Source organism: Protopterus annectens, chromosome 2.part1 (assembly GCF_019279795.1).
Source record: "Protopterus annectens isolate FY-2018-M chromosome 2.part1, PAN1.0, whole genome shotgun sequence".
NCBI classification, from domain to species: Eukaryota; Metazoa; Chordata; order Ceratodontiformes; family Protopteridae; genus Protopterus; species Protopterus annectens.
Window position 1 is genome coordinate 151,322,130 of NC_056729.1, and position 22,690 is coordinate 151,344,819.

Consider the following 22,690-nt stretch of genomic DNA (forward strand, 5'->3'; position numbering starts at 1 on the left):
ATTCTGCAGTATACCAGACTATTTAAAAAATTACAATGTAGAATTTGTCCACAAGAAATCAAAATTACTTCATGGGGCTCGGTGGCAGTGTGGCCAGTATACTATGCTCCCTTTCTCCCCTAATTCCACATCCCCTACACTTGAAACATGTTCTAAATTTCAGGCAATATGCACACTTTTGATTGAAATCTTATCTGCCTCCTCCAAGCACATTTAATGCATTTGACTATAACGCTTATGCCCTACACCTCAGTGTGGGAGAAACATCATGCAGATGTCTACAGAAGAGAGATGCACAATCTGTATCAAAAGGACAAGTGAAAACCCTAATGTGGTATACAAAGAATGTTTGAGCAATTTAGTTCAATGAACAGATTCAAAATACATTATAGCTTTGACAACATAAGCCAATACAGGACTATTTCCTACGATATGTGAAAATTTCCTACATGCTTTAAAACAGTTTTTCATACTACTAAATTAACAAATGCAATCACCCAATTAAATGGTGGGAAATACTTAATTTCCTCTAAATGCCTTCAAAAAAGCACCACCACCAGCTCAGCCACTGAGCTTTGACACTACAGTAAAGCACCTTATCTGTGAAAAGAATGCATACATATGAAGTAAAACTGTAACCATCTCAGTACTTACAGCTTACTAAGACTCTGGAGTCCCTTAAACATTTCTCTGTTCAGGCAGCCCAGCTTGTTATCTGACAGATCTCTGCAACAGAAAAATATGTAAACAAAAATGCTTTAAAAGTGCAACGAACTTCATAGGACATTCATCACTTGAAAAATTATCTTGCTCATCAAAAAACACTTACCACTGCTGAAAGTTGATGAACACCAGTAACAAGCTGCTGCAGAATGATAGAAGGGGAAATACTTAAGAGCCACCCCCCCATACAAGGTACGGGGTAAGAAATTATTCCTAGTGGAAACAGGTTGCTTATCTCTCAACGGCTGTGTTATTTTGAACACATTTATCATTTTTTTCCATCTGGTACTTAGAATAACAATCCAGGTCCTGTTGAATGATTACGTGTATGGTTTAACATATTTTATGTATAACATCAAGCAAAACATACATGGGGAGACAGCATCTAAATGAAACATTTCTCAGCTCTGCCAAGTACTAATCGTACAATCAGTTTAGCTTGTACATATTCTGGCTCTTCTCAATTACTCAGGCACACTTTCTGTCCCTCCTACCATATTAATTATCCCTTACTCTGCCGTCCCATCATATTACTGTAGTTGACCGCCAGTGTTTGTCAACTGGAACAAACAAGCTGTACATGGTAAATAGAGTCTCAACACTGCTGCCTTCTATACATACTTTACCAGGTGTTAGCATTCATCAAACATATTACGTGTGCAGTGTTACCTGCTTCCTAAGGATGGAGTCATGACTGAAACAAGGGCACTGGACCAGTTCATTTACCTGGTTATCAAATTAATAAAATAGATGGTCTTGACAACATGCATTTGACAGGTTTGTTTCAGGAAATGAGTGCTGTGCATTTTGGGAACAGCCTTCTAGTCTCAGTTTACATACCTACACAAGTATCCATCAATGTAGTGCATTATCTTTTGGGGAGTTGCTAGCAAAAGCTTTCTGCAAGCTCATTTCAGGGTCTCTGTAAAAATGTACTAAGTGAAAATCAAAAGGATCGTCTCCAGATCTGTTGGTGTACAGGGATACTGCTTACACTGTGACCAAGGTGACTAGAGTAGGAAGAGTGCCATGGGCATTTGCTGGAAATAGCATGGGAGAAAAAGAGGAATGATGTGGCTTTGCCATCACCTGTCTTCAGGAAAGTGGGATGCTTCATGTGTGAGCACTAGTTCCTAATGCAGAAACCCAAGTGCAAACCTAAGATCAATTAGAAGCACTGTTTCTTAAAGGGATCTGTGCAGTCTTGAGGGGTTATATCTCCCATACAAACATGTGAAATCTTGTGGACATCCACTGCAGATCAAAACCAGAAGTAGTTAGGTAAGGACATGCAGAAAGAGTTTAAAGTTCAATGCCACAAAACTCCCTTGCCTCAAAAGTGTGCAGTCTCCACTCTTGGCTGCTTGGCCCTCTCCACCTGGAAGAACAAACAGTTTGCACAGGACAGAGAAGAAACGTGAGACTGATGGTCTGAGTCAGGGAGTTAAAATCCAAACTTCAGTGGGCTGTACTTCTCAAACTGGAAAGTATCTTGGAATAGTATACTATGGTTAAATAATTCAAAGACTATTACTCTGTGCTAATGATGGGGCATAAGGCGAAAGCTGCAGTAGAAAAGCCCAGAATTTACCCCACCTACTGGATCCAGTGTCCATTTACATTTAATTTAAACTGCTATACTGAGCAGTATCAGTATAGGTTTACAACTGCATGGTTTCCTTTTTTTTCCTCAAATAACTTTTTATTGAATTTTACAAAAAGGACAATGAAACAATATGGCATGACAATACAATCAAGAAAAAACAGAAGTGCAAAGTGAAACACGTATGTCGTGAATATATACATTTATACTATAGTCCTCTTATATAACATAAGCTGTAACAAAAAAAGGGGTGGGACTATGTACAAGATTATCAAATATATATATATATATATATATATATATATATATATATATATATATATATATATATATATAAGAAAAGATTACCCAAAGCTTACATAGAAGGTGCGACTGTGACGTCTAGAGAGGAACCAAGGAATTCTGTAATAGAAACATAATCATACAAGGCGGTAAGACCAGAATAACCAGGTTAAAAAACTGAAGCATCTTGAATACTAGATCATTCACACTTTCTAGTCACCCTGAAAACATCAAATATTATTTTCCAAATTTTCTGGTAGTATAACCACTTATTTTGGGTTATTAATGAAAATTTTTTGTGAAGATATGTACTTTATCGCTAGATTCTTGAGGCCGCACCAAGAAAGTTTAGTACGATCTAACCAATTTCTAGTTGTATAGAATTTGGTCAATAGGCATAAATGCATGAAGCTTAAATTCAGGTAACCCAATGTCAGTGACATGCAGGACTGCTAGTTCCCATGAAAGGGTCGATTTTTGATAACCCATCTTTTCTAGTCTAACTTTTGAGGGAGCACCAAAGTTTATATGTAGGACTACAGGACCAGAGAATGTGTAGCAAGTCCGCTTGAGGAAAGGAGCAGCAAGGATATGACGGGGATGTACTGGAATTAAATTTATTTAAAATACATGGGGTGAAATAAGTATTTATCATTAAAAGTCTTTCGGCTTTTCCCGGTTGGGGGTCGCCACAGTGGAACTCCCATCCGCTGATGATGTACAAATCAACTTTTTAAAAGGAGAAAACTTAAGGGTTAATTCTATTGCTCTGAGTGTTGGTCTTCACTGAGATTACTATTCGGTTGATTCCAGTAGTTGGAAAAAAGTACTGCATTCTGGTGTTTGAGGCCATCAATAGTTTGTGTGTTAGATATCATGTTTTTACTTCTAGATAGACTTTTTATGATTTCCAAAGCAGCAGAAACATTATTTCCAATATTTGGTTCATATGACACTACCACTGTTAGGGGTTCTCTGATTTGACGAAGGATGACAGTGTACACTTCTGACCAAGTTTTAGCTCTTCCTTAAGTTCACTCAGTGATTTCTCCTTGTGTCTATATAGATCCCAAACGGTGTAATCTCTTATTAAGGGGTAATCAAGTAGACTAATCGTGTTGTTTAACCTAATATTAGGGTTCATATGGATTGGTTGTAATAAGGGAAGAGTATTCTCTAACTCCATGAACTTTATTAGATTCTGGAAGTTTGTAACCCTTTGCTCCATGGTACTACCGATGGCAACAGAATTCAGGCTTTTAAGTGATAAGAAAGGCAAGGCTATAGGGTTAAAATTGTTACTAATTACGTGCCTATGCCAGAGTTTGATCCATTGAGGGTACCATACTTTATCCACCTGAGTGAAAGTGGAGATTCATATAACCCTGCTTGCACATATCAAGTAATAAAGACGAAAGTCAGGCAAGCTTTGACCACCTTTTAGTTTAGGACAGCATAATTTCTGATTACTTATTCTAGTCGCCTTTGGGACCATATGAACTTAGCCAGTTCTTTATTAGTCCTTTGAAAGAAAGTATTTGGGATAGTTAGATTTAAAGTATTAAATTGATAGAGTAACTTAGGTGGGACATTCATCCGTATAATTGCAGCTTTGGACAGGGGGGATAAATTTAGTTGTTTCCATCTATGCAAGTCCTGTAGGATACCCGTCCATACCTTCAAGAGATTATTCTGGTACAGACTGAGAAGTATGGTCAAAATGTATACCCAGATATTCAAGGGAGTAGTTAATTTTGAAAGGGGATTCTGTGAACAAATATTCTTTATGACCCCACGAGTTTATGGGGAAAATCAGTGATTTCTTTGGGTTTATTAGACAGTTCGAAACTCTAGAGTAGGAGTCTACTGTATCAGCTAATCTCCTAATGTATGAGATGGAGCATTCAAAATAGATGTTTAGGTCATCTGCGTAAGCTGCTAAACTTATCTTGATATTTACAGTTTTGGGGATGGAGTGAAATGTAATTTGGGATATTGAGAGAAGTAGGGGCTCGAGGTAGAGATTAAAAAGATATGGCGACAAAGGGACATTCCTGTCTCATTCCATTCAGTATATGGATGGGTTTAGATAAGGTCTTATTAATATAAAAATAGGTATAGATTTTGCTGTACAGGTTTTTCAATAGTGTTGATAAGACTTTTGGGGATATTAAAATGAGACACGGTAGTGAATGAGAATTTCCAATTCACCCTATCGAAAGCTTTGCAGGCATCAAGTATTAGCCCATATATAGGGCTATAGTTTCCCCTGTTAAGATGCACCATAGCATCTAATGTTAGGGTATTGTCCCACGTTTGTCGATTTGTCATGAAACCTGTTTGCACCTGGGAGATTATATGAGGCATGATTAGTTTCATTCTTTCAGCTAAAATTGAAGAGAGAATTTTAATATCTTGATTTAATAGGGATATGGGTCTGTAATTATGTGGATTAGACTTATCTAAGGGGTTTTTAGGTATGAAAATTGTTTTGGAATTATTAAGATGATAAATATACTATAAGTTTTGATATGATTGTATACTTTCAGTAATATGGGTGACATGGAAACTATAAAAGTTTTATAAAATTCTGAGGTGTATCCATCCAGGCCGGGTGCTTTCCCTTTCTTCAGTCTTCCTATGGCATCAGTCACTTCTTGCAAAGCAAGGGGGGCATCTAGGTATTCCACATACTGTCTACTTAATTTAGGAATGATATTTTATCAAGGAATTCTGTTATGTCATCAGAAGAGGGTTGTTGGTCATTCATGCTATATAATTCAGAGTAGATCAGGTGAAACATCTCAAGTATTTGGGTATCAGTTTTAAATACCTTATCCTGGTAGTGAAGAAGTGAAATTCTACCCATTTCCTGTTCGTTTGCAATAATACTTGCTAAGGCTTTGGATGGTAACTGCGCCCACTCCGAGTATTTAGCTATACATTTCAACTCGTATATGGAATAATTTTGCTGATGCAATTCATGTAATTGTCTTTGGAGTATTTTTAATCTAGATTTTCAGTATTAGGATCAGGTTTATCTTGCTACTTCTTTTCTAAGTCTATTAAGTCTTCTAACTTTCTTTCTCTTTCTAGTTCAACTTTTTTAAGATAGGAAGCTTTCTGAATAAGGATTCCCCTAATCTGCATTGTACAAGCTTCCCATTGAATGTCATACGGAATATTTACGTCTTCCATGCTACTCTTTTAAGCTGTGCTAAAACGCTAGACACTTCCCGAATAATCTCTGAATTATATAATAGATTATTCAAAGACCAGTTAGCGTTTTTAACCCTTTTAACCAAATTATTGGGTGAGAGAAGTTTTAAAGCAATTCTAGAATGATCCGAGAAATGTCTCTGTTCTGCCTGATACTTAATATCTCCTTCTGCCAAGGTTTCTGAAATGAGCAAGAAATATATTCTAGACCAGGTATTGTGACATTTAGACAAGTAAGTGTATATACCTTACCTCTCTCCTGCCCTTTACCAAAAGAGACAGGATCAGTCAGGCATAAGTCAGTCATTAGTTAACCGAAGGCAGTTTACACTTGCATATTTTGGGATAAGGAGTTGCTAGTGCGATCTATCCTCGGATCAATAACTGAATTCCAGTCTCCATCCAATATAAAATCATGGTCAGGAAAGTTTCGTAAGATGTTGTGGATTTCTAAAATAAAATCCTGTTGTCTCTGACAGGGACCACAGACATTGAGTAAGAGAGTTTCTTATTAATAGGGTTAGTAGTTGTAAAATAACACCATATGCCGTTCTCGTCTGAGAATTGGTTTAGGATTGTTGTCTGAAGCAATTTTTTAACAACAGCTACCCCTTTTTGAGTTGTCCCCAGCTGCAATTTCTTTAATCCATTTTTTATTTGAGATTCCCTTCCAGTCCTCACTCAACATGATCAGATTTAAAAATTAGATGAATCAGTAAATTTCTCTTATCTTTATCCTGCAACCCCCTCACATTCCAGGAGTCTATGATCCACATTCCCTAATAATGCTTAATGGGGCAGTTATTTTGTTAAGGAAATGTGATATTTTCGGATTACAAGGCTCCAAAGGAAAGGAAAGAAAGTACAGTTTTGTACCTACCATAAATGTAGATGTTCGAGTGCTAATACAGCTGCAGTCATAACAGATGGGTTCTCCTGCGTCAGGCGGGTCCTCGGTCGGCCGAATTCCAAAGTCTAGGTCCGGCGTCGGTTGTCGTCGCTTCTTCCCTGACATCAGTGCGACAGGGGTATAAAAGAACCAGCCGACGCCATTTTCTTCAGTTTTTCTTGCCCCAGATGTCAGGTGCCCCCAGAAGGAATGCAATACATAAAATTATGTAATAATGCAATGCAATATAATCAAAGACCAGTATTTGCAAGCAAATACACCATAAAAGACCACCCCTAGAGGGGAAGGAGGGAGGGAAACCTGGACTGCAGCTGTATTAGCACTCTAACATCTACATTTATGGTAGGTACAAAACTGTACTATGTTCATCGTGCATACAGCTGAAGTCATAACAGATGGATAGAATCCCAAAGCAGGTACAAAACTGTACTATGTTCATCGTGCATACAGCTGAAGTCATAACAGATGGGTAGAATCCCAAAGCTAAGAAAGGGGTGGTAGGCACTAGGTGGAGCTAGGAGGAGCCAAAATGCCCTGCAAGACTGCAGTGGCAAAGCCTGCTCTAGATTTGGAGTATAATGGTAGGTTGTAGTGCTTAGAGAAGGTATGCACAGAACTCCAAGTGGCTGCTTCTAAAATATCCTTGGTAGGAACTCCTCTGAGGAAGGCTGCAGAGGTGGCAGTGGCCCTGGTAGAATGAGTTCTAATGCCTGTAGGTACAGTTTTGCCATGAAAGGAATAGCAAAAGCGTATGCAGTGGGCTATCCATTTTGAGATTGTCTGTTTGGATATTGACTTTCCTTGAACTCCTACCGCATAGGCCACAAAAAGCTGTTCTGATTTTCTGAAAGGTTTTGTTCTGTCCAAATAATAACGCAGTTATCTGTGGATGTCCAAGGAATGCAGTAATCTCTCCCCTTGGATTAGGATAAAAAGTAGGTAAATGTATGGCCTGATTTAAAGCTACCCTGGATACCACTTTAGGCATAAAGGACGGGTTGGTACGTAATGACACTCTGTCCTGATGGAAGATGATAAAAGGCTGGACAGCCATAAGAGCCTGTAGTTCTGAAACTCTATGAGCTGAAGTGATAGCCAGAAGGAAAGCTGTTTTCCAGGACAAGTATTGTAAATCTGATGTGGCAGCTGGCTCAAAAGGAGGCAAGGTCAGTTTTTCCAGAATGAAATTAAGATCCCAAGCAGGTATTGGTTGTTTTCTTGGAGGTCTTAAATTCTTAGCCCCTCTGAGGAACTGTCTTAATAGAGGGTGAGAGAATAAAGGTGGATCAGTGTTGTATTCTGCAGAAATGGCTGAGGCATGGATTTTGATGGAGGAGAACGAAAGTCCATTGTTTAGCAGTTCAGTCAAATATTGTAGTATTTGAGGTAAATTCAGTTTTCCAGGGCACTGGCCCTTTTTCTCCTTCCAAACACAAAAACGTTTCCATTTTGCAGAGTAAGCTTTTCTAGTTGATGGCCTTCTAGCCTCCAAAATGACATCCTGCACCTCCTTGGAGAGCAGGGCCTGCTGCGATGCTAAGGAATCTTCCATGCGGCTAGATTGAGTGTTTTCAGCGGACTGGAAGAGATTTGAAGCTGTGCGGAGTCAGAAGAGGAGGCAGAGGCAGGGTCCATTGGTGGTGAATGCATCAGGCTCCTCAGGAGTGGGTACCAGTGTTGCCTTGGCCAGTCCGGAGCAATGAGGATCATCTTTGGTCTGTCTGCTCTGGTCTTCAATAGGACTTTGGGCAGCAGAGGAAGAGGTGGGAAGGCATAAACTGTCATTGATGTCCAACTGAAAGAGAGAGCGTCCACTCTCCAGGCCTTTGGATGGAAGATCCTTGAGCAGAATTTTGTCAATTGATGGTTTTTGTGGGAGGCAGAGAGATCTATGTCTGGCCTTCCCCATTCTTGGGTTATTTCTGTAAAAACTTTTGGATGCAACTACCATTCGTGTGGATCTGTCATATTCCTGCTTAGGTTGTCTGCCAGCGTGTTTTCCTTGCCTGGCAAGTACTGTGCTTATAGTTCCATTTGTAAGTTCATGGCCATGTTCCAAAGTGACATGGCCAGTCTGCATAGGGGATAAGAATGTGTTCCTCCCTGCTTGTTTATGTACCACATAACTGTGGTGTTGTCTGTTCTTATCAGTAGCTGGCCTGGTTGTAGAAGGTCCTTGAAAGCTGTAATAGCATTTATCACTGCTAGCATTTCTTTTTGATTGATGTGAAGGTGTTTTTCTTTTTGGGTCCATTTGCCCTGAATGCACCGGTCTGTCATGTGCGCCCCCCAGGTGTAGTCCGAGGCGTCTGTTGTAATGACTTGATTTGCTTGAGGCTTGCTGAATGGAAGACCTGTGCTTGTTTGGCATGCTTGAACCCATCACAGAAATTCCTTTTGCAGACATGGAATTAGTGGTATTATTGTTTCCAAACTGTGGCTGTGTTGAGACCATATGTTTTTTATGTACCATTGTAGTTTTCTCATATGCAGCTTTGCACATGGGATTAGTAAGATGCAAGATGCCATGAATCCCAGAGCCTGCAGGATTTTCCTTGCAGTCAGCCTGGTGCAATTTGCTAGTGTTCTGAAATATTGAATTAGTTGCCCCTGCTTCTCTGGCGTGAGGTAGGCCATCTGGGTGTTTGTGTCCAAATTGGCACCCAGGAAAATTATCTTCCGAGAGGGTATTAGTCTTGATTTCTCTTTGTTGACTGTGTATCCTAGAGAGTTTAATTACATTATTACATAAGCCAGATGTTTCAGAAGAATGTGCTTGCTGTCCGTTTGGATCAGGCAGTCGTCCAAATAAGGGTATATTTGTATCCCTTGAAGTCTGCAGTAGGCAATTACTGATGCCAGGCATTTCGTGAATACTCTGGGTGCAGTAGATAAACCAAAGGGCAATGCAGAGAATTGATAATGGGTTGAACCTGCAAGAAATCTGAGGTATCTTCTGCAATTTTGTCTGATTGGGACATGCAGGTATGCCTCCTTGAGGTCCAATGTTACCAGCCAAAACTCCTTGCCCAGCATGGGAAGAAGTTGCTGTAGAGTGAGCATCTTGAATTTTGGTACGAGTAGGAATGCGTTTAGGATGGAAAGATCCAAAATAGGTCTCCAATCTTTTCCCTTCCTTGGCACCAGAAATAGCCTGGAATAAAAACCTTGACCTTGTTCGTGCGTAGGTACCTCGAATAGCTTTCATGTTTATAAGATCTGAAATTTGCTTTTGTGCCTCTGCCCTTTGATTGTGTGGCAGGTTTGGCATGCCTTTCATTTTTGGAAGGGTATGAAAATGGAATTTGTAGCCTCTGTTTATAATGTTCAGAATCCATTTGTCCTTTGTGGCAATATGCCAATTTTTCGAGAATAGTGCCAGCTTTCCTCCTAAGGGGGCTGCCATTTGAGACCTGGTTGGCATGAAAAGGGGAAGTCATTGGTTTTGCTTTCTGAAAGATTGCGAGTTGTCCTCACCACCTCTTTGTGTAGGAGCTTGCCATTGTCTGCCTCTGTTTGTCCTCTGCCCCTCGGGCGCCTGTATCTGCCTCTTTGGGGTCTGTCTATGGCAGGAAAGGACCAGTTTTTGGAAGGCCAATTTCTACTAAAACGTGGTGGTTGAACCTGCAGAAATTCTTTCACAGTTTGCATTGATTTAGCCTTTTCCTCCATTTTCCTTAATACTTCCTCAGCATTTGCCCCAAATAGTACATCCTTTTGAAGAGGGGCGTCTAGTAATTTAGCTTTGACATGATCAGGCAAAGCTTGTTCCTTGAGCCAGGCATGCCTACGTATGACTGAGCCTGTAACATCAGCTCTACATGAGGCCTCTAGAGCATCAAAACCACATTGTAAGGTATGTTTACCCACTTGTTCTGCACTATGCATCAAATCCTGCAACTCCTTCATGTCTGGTTGTTCAGGTTGTGACATTTTACTTTTCAATTGAGATAACAGAAACTGTTGGTATTTTAGCATGTGAAACTGACAGTTTAAGGCCCTCATGGATAAGGTAGCAGAGGTATATACCTTTTTTCCCCACCTTTCTAAGGATCTGGAATCTCTCTCGGAAGGCAATGGGTTTTTGGCAATGGAGGCCTTAACTCCCTTGGGCCCCTGTGAGATGGTTTCTAGGTCAGCAGCATGGCTTTTGTATAGAAATTGGTGTGAGTCAGGAACCCTGTAGTACCTGTCAGGCTTAACTGGAGCTGGAGGAAGAGAGCCCGGGTAAAGGCAGGCCTCCGAGTAAACATCATCTAGGATGTTCAGGACAGGAGGTATAGCCAGAGGCCTGTGCTGGGGTAACAAAAGAAATTCCCTGAGCCTTTTCTTGGAATCTGAATAATCCTGGCCTTCCCAGTGGAAGTGTTCCCTTAAGGTATGCAGAGTTTCACCAAATGAGTAATCCTCAGGGGGGGATACAGAAGGAATAGATTCCTCTGCATCAGAGTCTTCAAAAGGGGAATAAGACTGTTCCTGATAATCAATCAGAGTGCTCTGAAATAATGGAGCCCTGATCACAGGAGGGGGAATCTTCCTCCACACTGGGTCTTTTGTCCGGAGGTGGCTGAGAACCTCTGATTAGTGTAATTAAATCCTCAGCCATTTTAAGCATCTGCTTCTTAGGCATGGGGCCTGGAGATGGGCCCTGTGTAGCTGGTCTCTTAGGGTGCATGCTAGCTTTAGACTTGGTGAAGGCCTTGATGGAGAAAGAAGAGGAAGGTCTGAAGACACCTTGAGTGGAGGTGGACCTGTCCACATTCTGTGCTTCAACGCCAAGCGTGGCTTCGGTATCTGTAGTCAGGGTGTGGGCCGAGGAGCCTGTGACCTCGGGTACAGGAGACACCGCCAAAGATGTGTCGTCTGTAATCAGGGGCTGCGTAGGCGCCTCGCTGAGAACCGGACCACATGTAGTCGGCTTTGGCGTGGTGTCGGTAGAGGCCGCGGACCTCGAGTGTCGGTCCTTGTCTTTGCGTTTTTTAGACAAAACCGGAGTCGGAGTATCCGACAACATAGTATAGTTAAATGCTTTCCCAAAATAATGCTGGGCGAACTCCGCCCGACGCTTAATAGTGCGTTTGTTGAATGTAGCACAAAAGCGACAGACCGAGACGTCGTGGTCTGGGCCTAAACAAGGTATACAGAGGGAATGGAAATCCTTATGCGGTATTTGCTTCACACAAGAAATACAATTATTAACTTTGTCTGACATCGGTCTGAGGCAAGAAAAAGTTTCCCCAACGGCGTACTTAGCTTTTAAGAAGACTTCGGTTCCAAATTTTTCGTAATCTCAGGAGCTGGCCGACCGGCACTTGCGAACTGCTTCTGCTTCGGGCACCGCGCGGCAAGAAAGACTGAAGAAAATGGCGTCGGCTGGTTCTTTTATACCCCTGTCGCACTGACGTCAGGGAAGAAGCGATGACAACCGACGCCGGACCTAGACTTTGGAATTTGGCTGACCGAGGACCCGCCTGACGGCAGGAGAACCCATCTGTTATGACTGCAGCTGTATGCACGATGAACATCACACCAACTATAGGAATGGGAGATAAAATACATAAAGTAGTATATTTACAGTGGCCCTATAACACTCTTCCAACAGCAACCCTTTGCCAACCCCACTTACCCCAAATAAAAGAAATAGTGTGATGAAATACAGTTACACAAGCATATATATTGAGATAAGTATCATACTGAGAGGTTGTGTAACCGGAGAGTAAAGTTATCACCGATATTTTAAACCTTTTAAGCAATCTAAAACATATATACAATAGCTCTACGATTCCTAGAGTCATCATCCTTACCCTTCTACCAATATACCTATCCTCTCCTATAAGATAAAGTTCAAAAAGGTATGGTGCTAAAACAACCATCACATTAAATCACTAAGTACAGACATTTCAGCTATATTCCAGTTAGTGGTAATACAGTGACTGCAGAAAAGAAAGGAAACTATAGCAGGAGACATATTTACAGTTTTGTATCAAAGCCGTAAAAACAAATACATAATATAACAAATAACTCCCTGTATTAGTATATAGGATATAAAGAATACATTGAGCAGGCTTAATCAAAAAGCTTTATATAGCCCCTTAAACATTCAAGATAACTTTCACTGTTAACACCTTATGATTCTACAAGCTGCTGTGTAAATAATGTTTATTTAACCTTCATAATTAGCCTAACAAACTCTTAACAGAAACAGAGCCATCATATTAGGATAAATATCTTCTTTGTTTTGATACGGAGCACATTGCTTCAGCATAAGGCCCAAAAACTGTTACATAAATGTATGTGTGTGCATGTGAGCATGCCTGCACGTATGACAGACCGGGAGCTCTTACCTTGAAAACAAGATATGATTATATCTTACAAAAAAGCTGCAATACTGCTGAATGCTTATGTTACCATACATAGGACTAAATCTCAAACAATGCAACCTAGTTGAGTATGTTTACCTAGTTACCAATATATCCCACATCAACATTGCTAGAGCTCTCTGTTTAAAAAAAAAAAAAAAACTTAAGCAACATCTGTAATACAATGTATATATATATATATATATATATATATATATATATATATATATATATATATATATATATATATATATATAGAAGCTGGTCATTATAAACTAAGAAAAAGTCTTTACATGCAAGGGTACTGTTTCTTCATTATGTACTGTTTATGCAGTATGTTAAATAGTTATATACTTTTCTTATGTTTTGGTAACAGACAAAACATGAAATTTTCTACCTGCACACACAAAATAAGCTTGACATAGTATGTGCTAATGTCCTTATGAATATCTCTTGACAGTCATTTAAATAGCTGTTGTAGTTCCTTAAAAACAGGACTGAGCTCCCTACCAAAGTAGCTTACTGTTGTTGAACAGATGAGAAAAGGAAACTCACTTTGCTCAGTCCAAGCAACAGCTTAAATCTGCACCTGTGTAGGCTTCAATCCTTAGATCCAGAGCATCCGCGATCTCACTTTAGCCACTTGAAAATCTGGTTTTCTCATTTGGATCATGAAATAGTACAGTTGTGTACACTTACCATAAATGTACATGTTCGAGTGTATTCACTGTTGCAGTCATTACATTTGGGTAATCTGCTGGCAGGTTGCCCTCAGTCGGCCTGAATATCAAAGTCTTGGGTCCTGCGTCGGTTGCTGTCTCCTCTTCCATGACGTCAGGTCGTCAGGGGTATAAAACATGCAGCCGACGCCATTTTCTTCAGTTTTTCATGCCCCAGATGTCAGGTGCCCCCCAAATAGGGAGCAAAAATATATAAATATATCTATATATATATAAATGCAATTGTAACATAAACTTTACCTTCATCTAAAAGCAAATACACCACAAAGGCTGTAGAATATAGTGAAGGAAAGAGAAGTTCTAGAAAAAAGGGGGATGGCGGGTGGGTAACCCGGACTGCAACAGTGAATACACTTGAACATCTACATTTATGGTAAGTGTACAGAACTGTACTATGTTCTTCATGTTTCACTGTTGCAGTCATTACATTTGGGTAGAATCCCAAAGCTATGGATGGCAGGCTGGAACTAAATAGCATTAGGAGCGGCTATAAGGCCCTGCAGAACTGCAGTGGCAAAGCCTGCCCTGGACTTAGAGAAGAGAGGCAAATGATAATGCTCTGTAAAAGTATGAACAGAGCTCCAAGTAGCAGCTTCTAGAATGTCTTTGGTTGGCACCCCTCTGAGAAAAGCTGCTGAGGCAGATGCAGCCCTGGTGGAATGTGAACTGATTCCCTTGGGCACCAGTTTACCATGATGCAAGTAGCAGAAACGAATGCAGTGGCTTATCCACTTTGAAATAGTCTGCTTTGAAATAGCCTTCCCCTCTGATCCTGCAGTGAATGCCACCAGTAACTGCTGACTTTCTTAGAGATTTGGTTCTGTTTAAGTAAAATCTTAGTTGTCTGTGTACGTCCAAGGAATGCAGAATACGCTCCCCCTTGTTCTGCGGATTTGGGTAAAAAGTTGGCAGGTAAATAGTTTGGTTAAGAGCCACACTGGATACCACCTTAGGCATAAAGGAAGGACTAGTCCTGAGGGACACCCTGTCCGGGTAAAATATAATAAAAGGCTCCATAGCCATGAGGGCCTGTAGTTCTGAAACCCTTCTTGCTGAAATGATTGCCAGGAGGAAAGCTGTTTTCCAAGATAAAAACTTTATATCCGCAGTAGCTGCTGGTTCAAATGGAGGCAGAGTGAGCTTTTCCAACACAAAATTGAGGTCCCATGCAGGAGGTGGTGATCCTCTGGGAGGCCTTAAATTTTTGGCCCCTCTAAGATAGTGTTTTAGCAGAGGATGAGAAAAGAGAGGAGGCCCTGTGTTGTAATGAGCCGAGATGGCAGAGGAATGGATTTTTATTGATGAAAAAGATAGGCCCTTGTCAAGCATCTCAGTCATGTATTGTAAAATATGAGGAATATTTGGCTTTGTTGTATCCGTTCCTTGTGCTTGGTTCCAAGCACAGAATCTCTTCCATTTATCAGCATAAGATTTTCTAGTACTACGCCTTCTGGCCTCCAAAATGACATCCATCATATATTTACCGAGAGGTGTTTGAATAATTACATGATCAACCATGCTGCCAGGTTCAGAGTTTGGAGCGGATTGTGCAGAATTTGATTGCTCTAATGAGACAGTAGATGAGGTATTTGAGGCAAATACCAAGATGGGAGTTTAGACATATTCCTTAGAATTGGGGACCAGTGCTGGCAAAGCCAGTCTGGGGCAATTAGGATCATTTTTGTTTTTTCCTGTCTGACCATTAGTAAGAACTTGGGAAGAAGAGGCAGAGGAGGAAAGGTGTAGACTGATAGGTTTTTCCAACTGAAGGATAGGGCATCCACTTTCCATGCTCGTCTGTGATAAGTCCTTGTGCAGAATTTGTCCAGCTGATAATTTTGGGGAGAGGCAAATAGATCTATGTCCGGACTCCCACATTTCTCTGTTATCATGCTGAAGACTTGTGGATCCAGTTTCCACTCGTGAGGGTCCATAACATTTCTGCTTAGGTCATCTGTCGGAGTATTTTGTTTTCCTGGCAGGAATTGAGCTTGAAGATGTACTTGGTAAGTCAAGGCTGTGTCCCACAATGCCATGGCTAGTCTGCAAAGGGGGTAGGAATGTGTACCCCCCCCTGCTTGTTTATGTACCACATAACCGTGATGTTGTCCGTCTTTATCAGTAGTTGTCCTGGATGAAGTAAGTCCTTGAAGGCTGTCAGGCATTCTGAACAGCTAACATCTCTTTCTGGTTGATATGCAGATGCATTTGTTTTGAGCTCCATATGCCCTGAATGCATCTCCCCGCCAAGTGGGCCCCTCAAGCATAGTCTGATGCGTCTGTAGTTAGGGTTTGGGTGGCAGGGGGTAGAGTGAAAGACCGTCCCATGTTCTGATGACATGTCTCTGCCCACCAAAGAAACTCCTGTTGTAGGCAGGGAATGAGAGGAATCATTGTTTCCAGACTGACAATCTTGACTCCATAAACCTTTTAGATACCACTGTAGCTTCTCATATGCAGTCTTGCATATGGAATTAGTAGAATGCAGGATGCCATGAACCCCAAACCCTGCAGAATTTGTCTTGCAGATAACAGGGTTTTCTTTGCCATCTGTTTGAAGTAAATAGTCAGTTGCTTTTGCTTGTCTGGTGTAAGATAAGCCATCTGGGCAGTTGTATTCACGCTTGCATCCAGTTATGTAATCTTTTGAGTGTGTACCAGTTGTGATTTATTTTCATTTATTGTGTACCCTAGGCATGTTAGAAGCCCCTTTACAAACGCCAGATGTTGAAGAAGAATGTCCTTGTTTTCTGCTTGAATGAGACAGTCGTCCAAGGATAGATTTGTATGCTTCTTTGTCTGCAAAATGCAATTACTGGTGCCAGGCACTTTGTAAAGACCCTGGGCGCAGTAGATAAGCTAAAGGGCAGTGCGGAGAATTGGTAGTGCATAAAACCAGCCTTGAAATGAAGGCATCTTCTGTGCGATTCCCTTATTGGGATATGCAGGTATGCCTCTTTTAAATCTAGAGTCACTAACCAAACGTTCTTGCCCAGCATGGGCAGAAGCTGTTGCAAAGTCAGCATTTTGAATTTTGGTATGTCCAAGAATGTGTTCAAAATCGATAAATCCAGTATTGGGCACCAGGCATCGTCTTTTCTGGGTACCAGGAACAGTCTTGAATAAAACCCTTGTCCTTTTTCCTGTTCTGGTACTGGTTGAATAGCCACCATATCCATGAGGGACGTAACTTGTTTCCGTGCCTCTGCCCACTGATTTTGTGGCAGATCTGGCCAACCATTTGGAATTGGCAAGGTATGGAAATGAAATCTGTATCCCAGGGATACTATGTTTAATACCGATTTGTCCTGGGTTATTAACTGCCAATTTTGAGCATGAAGTGCTAATTTTTCTCCTAAGGGTGCTGCCAAAAGATAAGTGCTTGGTGATGGCAGAGGAAATTCATTGAGACCGTTTACTGTAGGATTGTGCTTGGTTTCCTCCAGATTTGGAGGTAGAGCCACCCCATTGCTTTGACCTGTAAGAACCCTGTGATTGGTATCTAGAGACTTTTGAGCACCTGGACTTGCCCAGTGAGGCTCTGTCAGACACAGGAAAGGACCAATTTTTTGTAGGCCAGTGTCTACTGAATCTGGGTGGCTGCACTTGTAAGAAATCTTTTACAGTTTGCATAGATTTAGCTTTGTCTTCCACTTTCTTTAAAACCTCTTCTGCCTTATTACCAAACAGAGTATCATGCTGTAAAGGTGCATCCAACAATTTAGCTTTAACATGAACAGGCAGATTTTTGCTCCTTAAGCCAGGCATGCCTTCTAATCACAGATCTAGTTACTGTGGCCCTGCAGGAGGCCTCCAAGGAATCAAAACCACATTGCAAAGAATGCTTTCCAACCTGTTCTGCTGCATGCAATAATTCCTGTAATTCTTTATTTTCCACACATTCAGAAATCAACATCATTTTCTGTTTCAATAATCCCATAACATGCTGTTGATATTTAAGCATATGAAACTGGCAGTTTAAGGCCCTAATTGCCAAGGTTGCAGACGTATAAACCTTCGTTCCCCATCTATCCAGTGCAATGGAATCTCTATCAGAGGGGGTAGGATTCTTAGCTGTTGAGGCCTTTACACCTTTGGGACCTTGTGAGATAGTTTCAGGGTCAGCAGCAGGATTTCTGAATAAAAATTTGTGGGAGTCAGGAACCCTGTAATATTTGTCTGGCTTACTAGGAGCTGGAGGTAGGGAATCAGGAGCCATACTGGATTCTGAAAACACATAATCAACAATGTCTAATACAGGAGGTATAGCCAAAGGCCTATGATGAAGAAGGAGGAAATCCCTAAGCCTCTTTTTTGATTCTGAGAAATCTTGACTGACTCTCCCAATGAAAATGTTCCCTTAAAGTATGCAAGGTTTCTCCAAAAGAATAATCTTCAGGAGGAAATGCAGATGGGATGGATTCCTCTGCATCTGAATCCTCATATGGTGGTATAGAAAATTCCTGATCAGAAGAAAAAGAAACCTGATCTGAAGATTCATAATCAGTGTCTTGCCTAGGCCTCTTATCATGGGGGGGGGGGGTTGGGAACCCCTGATCAAGGTAATTAAGTCTTCAGCCATTTTAATCATCTATTTTTCAGGCATAGGGGCCTAAGCACGTGGCTCATGCATCGTTTTTTTAGCCTTAGAAGTTGATTTTGTCTTTGAAGCTGGTGCCGGTTTTATATAGAAATGTTGAGGCCTGAAAACATCCTCAGAAGCCTGTGCCTGCTCAGCGGCTCCGGACTCATCCGAGGGAGAGACATCCACGGGTACAATACTCTGAGAATCTCACGGCATGCCGGACTCCACATGGGTCTCGGTAGGGGCCTGCGACTCGAAAGTAGTGGGTACCAGGGGCTGCGAAAGCACCTCACTGAGTACCGGCGACAGGCTTAGGAGAAGCTTTGTCGCAGGTTTTGGCAGGTTTTGGACCTCGACAGTCTGTTCCTTTTCTTTGCATTTTTTGTGAACTCCAGTAGTCGTATTGCTATCCAACAACATTTCAGGGTAATTAAATCTGTTTCCAAAATATTTTGAAGCAAATATGGTATATCTTAAGAGCGCGTTGGTTAAATCTAGCACAAAACTGACAGCAAGGCACGTTATGATCTGGGCCTAGGCAAGGAATACAGTACAAATGAAAATCCTTATGAGGTATTTGCTTCCCACAAATAATGCAATTATTAACTTTTACTGACATTGGTAAGGCGCAAGAAAAAGTTTCCCCAATGAGGTACTTTGCTTTAATTGAAGACTTGGGTTCTGAAACTCGAATGCGAAAATTTCAGGAGTCTGACGACTGGCACCTGCTTCTGCTTCGGGCACCACGCGGCAAGAAAGACTGAAGAAAATGGCGTCAGCTGCATGTTTTATACCCCTGATGACCTGACGTCATGGAAGAGGAGACAGCAACAGACACAGGACCCAAGACTTTGATATTCAGGCTGACTGAGGGCAACCTGCCAGCAGATTACCCAAATGTAATGACTGCAACAGTGGAACATGAAGAACATCAGCCGTTTAAACATTAGTTACATTCCATAACACGATGTACGGGTGGAAGCACGCAGTTGTATCACAAAATCTATCCTACCATTCAACGGAAATCAGAAGATACGTTCCTAGAAGGGATACTTCCTGTCTAATGTGCACTTCCGGGTCCGTTAGATGCGGTTTACATTTTTATAACGTTAAAGGCGTTAAAATTTCAACATTTTACAAAAAAGGGATATTATGGCAGCAAAAACAGCTTATGAGGTTAGCGACAACCTCCGGTGGGGAAAACAAAGCATTTTCTTTTCACAAGAGAATTAAACTTCAGGGACTTTTCCAAAACATTTCAGGATGATGACTTTGGCATCTTTAGGTGAGTCTGCAGTACATTTATTATTATATGTAAAACTTCGGGTATTTGGATACCACATTTGGAATTTAACATTTCTTTTAATGAGATCAGCGCAGAAAGTGGAGAGTTTTTGGCGCTTTTCTTTAATGGCTATTGGGAGATCTTGCGACACAGTTATTTTATGTCCATTCCAGGAGATTATTTTTTTTCTGGCTGCCAAAAGGATTCTCTGGACATCTTGAAAATTTAGTAGTTTAACGTGGATTTGTCTCGGAGCATTTGACAGTTGCTTAGTGTGTAAAGCACGATGTGCTCTCTCAATTATAATGTTATGTGCACCAGATTTTAATATAAAATTAAACTGAAGTAAGGTCTCAGTCAGTTGTTTGGTGGCATATGATTCACGTAGACCTCTTACTACATTATTCCTTCTGCTCCTGGCTTCTAAATCAAGTTTTTTGTTGGATTTCAGTTAGAGTGGTATTTTTTGGTGCTTAAATCTTTTTTTAGCAGTGCAATCTGTATCTCATTACTTTTGGTAGTTTGTTCAATCTGTTCCATACGTTCCATAGCCTGATTCGTTGCCAAAGCCAAAAAGCTGTTCAGAGAAACCTTGAACGGCCAGCTGTAATGGTAAACAAGGCTTCCTTAAGATCTTCCATGTGGATGCTGGCCTCTAGCTTTTGTTTAGCACTGGATTTTTTAAGCATCCGATTGTTTAATTTTCTGCCTTTTAGAAAGGGTTTTCTTTTCAGGGGAAACTATTGCAGACAGTTTAATTTTGCTGGTTTGTCTCTCCATGTTTTTGGATTCCTTAGACATATTTTGGCAGTAGCAACAGTTTATAATCACCTCCAACTTGTGTGTGCCTATTCAAGCCAAGAAAATACACGTGAAAGTAGCTCTGTGGAACTCTTGAGATTTAAGAGTAGAGTATACGCTCACAGCATATATCCAGGAGTCCTCAAAACAGATGTAAATGTATTGCAGAGACAAGGGCAGCAAGAAGCTAGCTTTTGGTTGTGGATGGATGGTTAAAAGCCCATAGATATTTTAGTTAGATAGGAGCCTCATGGAAATGGTGTTCTCACAGGACGTCCACCATCTTGGACAGTTGCATGGTTTCCAAACATGCAGGAAAAAGACACTACAACAGCAATGAAGCACACATGTTCACTCATGCAGACTTCTCCACTAGGCAAATACCAAACATACAATTCTAAAACACACTTACTGAACAGTGACAAAGGTAACACACCAGACTGCTTTAAGGTAGCTTCGACTGACTTAGATGTTATATTTCTGGTGCATGAACTTTCTCAAAAGTATATCTCAGTTACTGGCAAGGAAGGTTCTCTACTCAAAACACTTTCTTGATTAGACAATCACATGTTAATATATGTAAACCTGTGTTAAAGCTTGATAGAAAAAGAAAATAAATTGTATACATTTTTATTGCTTTTATGCCGTAAACGTACACATTTTATTTTTAAAAGTTTTTGTTCATTCAATACCATTAAACAAAACCACCTGGAAGCATATTAAAATATGAAAAACAAAGAAAAAGAAAAATGCCAACTGCCTAAGAGTATAGAAACGATACACAAAGAGCAAACAACTTTATAATTTCAGCAACATTCTTTGCATAACACTCCCTACTGACAGACTGTCACTGATATTATAAACTATATTCATTTTAAGAGAGTTTTAAACAAAGTATATTATTTTTCTGGACTTAATTCATATTTTATTTTTTTGTATTATACTGTAAATCCTTCTAAAATAATCACAAATACTTAAGAGTCAGATATGCACATGGGTTTGGGGAATTTGTTGAGTCACATGGGTTGATGAAACTTTTAAAAATGACTAACTGCTTGTTTTAAACTTGGTTCTGATGAAGTCCTTGTCATTAGGGGCCAAAAGAGCTAAAACAGTTTTGTTTTAAAGTGCATATTACAAAAACTTTTAAACCTTAGCTGTTTGTGAGTAGTGTGTTAGCTCTATGCTATTAGGTGCTGGCATCTTTTTCCCTTTGGTATTTAAATTTTCACTCACTCCAACATTACATAAATTGCTCAATTCCAGCCTTCCCTTAAACCTTACTCATCCTACTGAGCATAATTCTGAATGTACAGTTCCCACAAATTACATTTATTTCAATGAACTGTATCCCATCCCTTTTCTAAAGATACCACCTGCAGTTAATTTAGCTTCTTTACAATATTCAGAAAGAATTGTTGGGTAAAATCTTACCATAACTATAGATATCCTCCTCTTCTATGTTGCAGTTTTCTTTTCATATGGGGTTCTATTCTGCCAGTCAACCCAACGTCTGGCCTGTATACAAAAGCTAAGAGCCACTGCCAGTACATGTGACATTGCACAAACTCACTGAGAATGTCAGCCATAAAAGGGACGTCCGCATGTAACATCCTCAGAATAAGAGAGCCCCATGAGGAAAGTAATCCAAGGCTACATCATAAGGAGACATCCTAGGAAAAAAACTAGTAGGGGGAAGGCCGGAGGGACAGAATACAACAAAGAAGAGGAGGACATCTATTGGTTATGCTAAGATTTTACACATCTATTCTATGTCCTTCTATTCAATGTTGCAGTATTCTTTACACATGGGAGAGTGCAAAAGCTGAAAAGCAACCCAGGGAGGAGGGAGTAGTAGAGGGAGACAATGCAGAGGCATTTTCTATAAATCCATGCAGAACTGCCCTAGCAAATCCTGCCCTGGATCTGGAGACGGGGTCTAGCTTGTAATGTTTTGTAAAAGTATAAACAGATGGACCAAGTAGCAGCTTCCAAAATGGAATGAGCATCTAGACCTTTGAAGAAAGCCCCCGAGTAGGCAACAGGTCTGGTAGAATTGGCCTTAACAGAAGATAATGATTTCCCATGAAAGTCACAGCAAAGCACAACGGCCTTAGAAATCTAAGAGGAGAAAGTTTGTTTGGCAACAGGTAAACCCAGATCCCTGGGATCATCATTCAGCA

General features: G+C 40.6%; 1 protein-coding gene across 1 annotated transcript in view; it reads right to left on the reverse strand.

Moving 5' to 3' along the window:
* The window catches only part of ADGRA3 (adhesion G protein-coupled receptor A3), a gene marked incomplete in the record, with an annotated part of 1,325,547 nt that overhangs the window by 638,820 nt on the left and 664,037 nt on the right, over nucleotides 1-22,690 (reverse strand). Inside the window, 1 exon segment of the mRNA XM_044062081.1 lies at nucleotides 655-726. Within this exon segment, the coding sequence (XP_043918016.1) occupies nucleotides 655-726 (72 nt within the window).